Source organism: Lagenorhynchus albirostris, chromosome 8, assembly GCF_949774975.1.
Source record: "Lagenorhynchus albirostris chromosome 8, mLagAlb1.1, whole genome shotgun sequence".
Classification (NCBI taxonomy): domain Eukaryota; kingdom Metazoa; phylum Chordata; class Mammalia; order Artiodactyla; family Delphinidae; genus Lagenorhynchus; species Lagenorhynchus albirostris.
The window spans coordinates 6199633-6205168 of record NC_083102.1 but is presented as its reverse complement, the minus strand read 5'-3'; the positions used below and the strand labels follow the sequence as shown (position 1 = coordinate 6205168).

The window sequence follows — 5536 nt, the reverse complement described above, 5'->3', positions numbered from 1 at the left end:
CTGGTTCCGAAATAACCCTCATACCAGGTGGAAGTCCTTTTGCTACCGAGTTTAACTTAGTTTTGGAGCATAAAGCAAGTCATCTACAGGCATTTTTGTAAAAGCATCAGGTTAAAACAATAACTTTCTATAAATGACAAAAGACTTAAGAAGCATGGTTAGGGCTTCCCTGGGGGCGCAGTGGTTGAGAGTCCGCCTGCCGATGCAGGGAACGCGGGTTCGTGCCCTGGTCCGGGAAGATCCCACATGCCGCGGAGCGGCTGGGCCCCTGAGCCATGGTCACTGAGCCTGCGTGTCCGGAGCCTGTGCTCCGCAACGGGAGAGGCCGCAACAGTGAGAGGCCCGCGTACCGCGAAATAAAAATAAATAAATAAATAAAACAAAAAGCTCGCACTTCTTGAGTGCTTCCCAGGAGGCAGGCTTTGTTCTAAACACTTTATCCTTATTGTCCAACCGATTTTTCCATTTATTTCCATTTCACCGTTGGGTGAGTGGAGGCCCAGAGAGTTTAAGCAAGGAGCCCAAGGCCACACAGCTGTTCCCAATGGTGAGATGTACTAGCACTCGAAATCTGGCAGCCTGGCTCCAGAGCCACATCTTTGAACTTCTACGCTAAATTTCAGATTTTATCTACATAAAAAATATCGTGTTGTATCAAAAATGCAGTTTTGCCATCAATACCCATGGCACAATAGGCATTTTGTGGGATTTGAGGGGCACTGTGAATCTCCGAGTGACCTAAAGCTGGAGAGATAAGAGCTGTCCCGCAGATAACGCACAGAGAAGGGGAAAAGGAGTTTGCACAAGTAAGAAAATCTACGGGACTAAAAGAGGTTTACGGACCAGGGAGGAGACAGCAGAATTAAAGTCGAGGGACAGCAGAGACCAGAGCAGTGTTGGGAGCTGCGTGCGTCCCCTGCTGCCACTGAGGGCTGCCTCGAGCTGGGCGGGGACGAGCCAGGAAGTGAGTCTGTGGGAAAAACACGAGGCCAAGGGATATCGTAGTCCAAGACCCGACCTGGTGGAAACCCATTTCCTCCCATAAAACTAAGTTCATCTATTCCACTGCATTCCAGACCATGGGGCGGAAGACCCTGGCCCTCGGCTGGGCGGGTGCTGTCATCCTGGTGCTACAGACATTGGCCGTGGCAGAGGGCTCCCCACGGACCCCGGGCAACAAGGGCAGGGTGTTTGCGGACCTGAGCGCCCAAGAGCTGAAGGCCGTGCACGGCTTCCTTTGGTCCCAGAAGGAGCTGAGGCTGCAGCCAGCCAGCACGTTGACCATGGCCAAGAACTCCGTGTTCCTCATTGAGATGCTGCTGCCCAAGAAGCAACACGTGCTGAAATTTCTGGATAAAGGCCGCCGGGCTCCCGTTCGGGAAGCGCGCGCTGTCATCTTCTTCGGAGCCCAGGAGCATCCCAACATCACCGAGTTTGCTGTGGGACCACTGCCCAGGCCCCATTACATGCGACACCTGCCCCACAAGCCCGGGCACCAGGCCTCCTGGGCCTCCAGGCCCATGTCCAAGGCAGAGTATAGCCTCCTGAGCCACACCCTGGAGGAGGCCAGCAAACCCCTGCACCAGTTTTTCCATCACACCACGGGCTTCACGTTTGGAAACTGCCACGAGCGGTGCCTGACGTTCACAGACGTGGCACCCCGTGGCCTGGCCTCCGGCCAGCGCCGCTCTTGGTTCATCCTGCAGCGCCATATGGAAGGCTACTTCCTGCACCCCACGGGGCTGGAGCTCCTGGTGGATCACGCAAGCACGAACCCCCAAGACTGGACGGTGGAGCAGGTCTGGTACAACGGGAAGTTCTACCGCAGCCCTGCAGAGCTGGCTCAGAAGTATGACGACGGAGAGGTGGATGCGGTAGTCCTGGAAGACCCGCTCGCCAAGGACAAGGATGGAGAGAACCTACCAGAGGCAGCCCTCTTCTCCTTCTACCAGCCACGTGGGGACTTCGCCATCACCAAGAACGGCCCCCGCCTGGTGCAGCCCGAGGGCCCCCGCTACAGCCTGGAGGACAACACTGTGCTCTACGGGGGCTGGAGCTTCGCCTTCCGGCTGCGCTCGTCCTCAGGGCTGCAGGTCCTGGACGTGCACTTCGGAGGTGAGCGTATAGCCTACGAGGTGAGCGTGCAGGAGGCTGTGGCGCTGTACGGAGGACACACGCCCGCGGGCATGCAGACCAAGTACATAGACGTCGGCTGGGGCTTGGGCAGCGTCACTCATGAGCTGGCCCCTGGCATCGACTGCCCGGAGACGGCCACCTTCCTGGATGCCCTCCACTACTACGACGCCGACGGTCCTGTCCTCTACCCTCGAGCCCTCTGTCTCTTCGAGATGCCTACGGGGGTGCCCATCCGGCGGCATTTCAACTCCAACTTCAGCGACGGCTTCAACTTCTACGCGGGCCTCAAGGGCCAGGTGCTCGTGCTGAGGACCACTTCGACGGTCTACAATTATGACTATATCTGGGACTTCATCTTCTACCCCAATGGGGTGATGGAGGCCAAGATGCACGCCACCGGCTATGTCCATGCCACCTTCTACACCCCCGAGGGGCTGCGCCACGGGACCCGCCTGCACACACACCTGCTTGGCAACCTGCACACCCACCTAGTGCATTACCGCGTTGACCTGGACGTGGCAGGTAGGACTCGGGCTCGGAACCACCCTCCGGGCCAAATGTCCACATCAGAGCAATAACTTACACTCGTGGGAGATGGTGCTTAGACCCCCCCTGGAAGCGCAATACCAGGAGAGTTTACCCAGCCTGCATGCGTGCAACCTGCAGTGCTAGAAACCCGTGTGCCCCTGCAAAATGGTGAACGTGAATAGTGCCAGCTCTTCCCCTGGTGCTGCATTGACCCCCTAGGGGGACGGACCGGAGAGACAGGCGTGCACAGGGCGGGGGAGGTGACAATGCCCAGTGGTGCTTTGAGTGGATGCGGTGACGTCGGGAATACTCCTCGTGTCTCCTGAGTTAGTGGTGTCACCTTAAAAGATGTCACGGGCGTAATGACAGGATTTGGCCTGACATCAAATCACATGTTAGAAGAGCCCCCCGTGACCAGGTGGGCAGCTTCTTCTCACTCCGCCCCTCTTGCCCCTGGGCCCAGAGGGCACTGACATAGTCTCTTCCCCTGGGGAAAGGCCAGCTGCCCTTTGCTGGGACCAAGGCATAGTCTCTTCCCCTGGGGAAAGGTCAGCTGCCCTTTGCTGGGGCCAAGGCCTCAGCAAACAGACACAGAGCTCTGCTCTCAAGAGGAACTGTGCAGAGTCGCGGTGGAATCACCGCAGCTGCCGTGCCCGACTCTGAGCTGTCTGCTAGCTCCTCGGTCCCTTCCCTCCACCACCGTCTGGCTCAGTGCACGCCCCGATACCCTCTCCACTCCCGTGGTTTGTTGCTGGGTGTGGTCGGGAAGGAGGGCCCAGGGCGGAGCGCTTGACTCTCCTCCTTCCCTGCACACACTCAGGCGCCAGGAATAGCTTCCAGACCCTGCACATGAAGCTAGAAAACATTACCAACCCCTGGAGCCCGAGACACCGCCTGGTCCAGCCGACTCTCCAGGAGACGAAGTTCTCCCGGGAGCGTCAGGCGGCCTTCCTCTTCAGACAGACTCTGCCCAAGTACCTGCTCTTTACCAGCCCCAAGAAGAACCCCTGGGGCCACAAGCGCAGCTACCGACTGCAGATCCACTCCATGGCCGACCAAGTGCTGCCCCCGGGCTGGCAGGAGGAACGGGCTGTCACCTGGGCCAGGTGAGGGAGGCCCAGGGGGCCGGGAGGGCGGGAGGTTCTTCTCCGTGTCCCTGTGTTTCCCTGTGTCCATGCGCGTCTGTGTTTCTGTCCAGGAGATTCTGAGTCTATGCTGTGGTGTGTCTGGGCGTGTGTGTGTACGTGTGCACGTGTGTACGATCTTGGTCACGTGGCTCTGTGTTTCGGGAGGGGAAGTACAGAGCCCTGCGGAGCCCCGGAGCCTCTGTTGACAGTGCGTCCGGCTGACTCCCAGGGGATGATCCCGCAGCTGAGCGAAGGCGGTAACTTTCCCCCATCATTGGCCCTGAAGATGTTCCCTGGGAGCGGCTGGAGGCTACCTTCCTCTCTCTGCCCGGACAGGTATCCCCTGGCAGTGACCAAATACCGGGAGTCGGAGCTACGCAGCAGCAGCGTCTACAACCAGAACGACCCCTGGGACCCACCTGTGGTCTTTGAGGAGTTTCTTCACAACAATGAGAACATTGAAGATGAGGTACCAGCTCTGCCCTTTCCAGCCCCACCCTGAGACCAGATCCCCGCTTAGTCCCAAGATCTGTGCCCGGTCCCAGGATGGTGAGGGCCGGCCTGCTGCTTGGGGAGCAAGCCCGGTGGTCACTGGATTTGCCCCTTCCTTAAACATGGGGCTTAGGGGGGTTGCCCACCCCTTCCCCTCTGAACATCCTCAGCACCGCCCACCCCTCTCTCCTGTAGGACCTGGTGGCCTGGGTCACAGTGGGCTTCCTGCACATCCCCCACTCCGAGGACATCCCCAACACGGCCACGCCCGGGAACTCCGTGGGCTTCCTGCTCCGGCCCTTCAACTTCTTCCCAGAGGACCCGTCCCTGGCGTCCAGAGACCTCGTGGTCGTGAGGCCTCTGGAAAATGGCTCCACCTATGTCCAGCGCTGGATCCCTGAGGAGGATGGGGGCTGCTTGATGCCTCCCCCTTTTAGCTACAATGGAACCTACAGGCCTGTGTGAAGGCCCCCTCCCCCCACTAACTCCCACCTGAAGCCCGAGTGCCCCCCCTACCCCAAGCACAGACAGTAAACCCCCTCAGGCCTCAGCTCCTATGCTGCCTCCTGCAGAAGGCGTAGCAGATGAGGCCATACACCAGGCCGGGCGTGCGGCACACACACCGATGAGAAACACAGGCCTTGGCCTCCACCCCAGAGAAGACCTCCATCACTAAGGCGAGGACACTCACTGAAATACTAGTTGACCTATCAGATCAGTTTGGAGAATCTGAGGCTGACGGCTCCCTCTCGGGGGGCTGTGGGGGACCCTTCTGGGTGGCTGACAGGCATGCAATAGTGCAACCACAGGAAGACACTATGGAAAAATCGAGCAAAATTGCCAACACCTTTACCCTTTGACACACTGATCCAACTTCTCGGAGTTATCCTGGAGATCTACCTACAAACAGAGGAAGAATAGATGTACACAGTAATCCACTGCAGTACTGTTTGTACTGGCAGAGCCTGGAGACGACCCAAACGTCCTTCTACAGGAGAGAGCCTATAGATCTGAATAAAGTACGGAGTGTCCACACAGTGACAGTTTAGGGGATTGTAAAAGGAACGAATGAACAGGGGCATTCTCTAGACGGATGGGGAAAGATCTTCAGGATGTACTAAGTAAGAAAATACGTATAGAACAATATATAGATAGCATGCTAATCTTCGTGTAAGAGAGCAATATATGTATTCATAAAAACCCAAGAAAAATACACATGATTCTAATATAAGTGGTTACCCATCGTCTTCGTC

At 57.5% G+C, this 5536-nt stretch overlaps 1 protein-coding gene across 1 annotated transcript; it reads left to right on the top strand.

The window, feature by feature from the left end:
* Positions 1 to 1079: 1079 nt before the first annotated feature.
* AOC1 (amine oxidase copper containing 1) lies at positions 1080 to 4748 on the top strand. Its single transcript, XM_060155893.1, has 4 exons — positions 1080 to 2658; positions 3485 to 3770; positions 4128 to 4260; positions 4479 to 4748. Exons 1-4 carry the CDS (start codon positions 1080 to 1082, stop codon positions 4746 to 4748), a joined length of 2268 nt encoding a protein of 755 aa, XP_060011876.1.
* The last annotated feature ends 788 nt before the right edge of the window (positions 4749 to 5536 follow it).

Coding starts and splice junctions, on each gene's coding strand:
- AOC1 (XM_060155893.1), top strand. CDS start 1,080: ATGGGGCGGAAGACCCTGGCCCTCGGCTGGGCGGGTGCTGTCATCCTG. Junction 3,771..4,127: donor CGGGCTGTCACCTGGGCCAG/GTGAGGGAGGCC, acceptor CTGCCCGGACAG/GTATCCCCTGGCAGTGACCA. Junction 4,261..4,478: donor ATGAGAACATTGAAGATGAG/GTACCAGCTCTG, acceptor TCTCTCCTGTAG/GACCTGGTGGCCTGGGTCAC.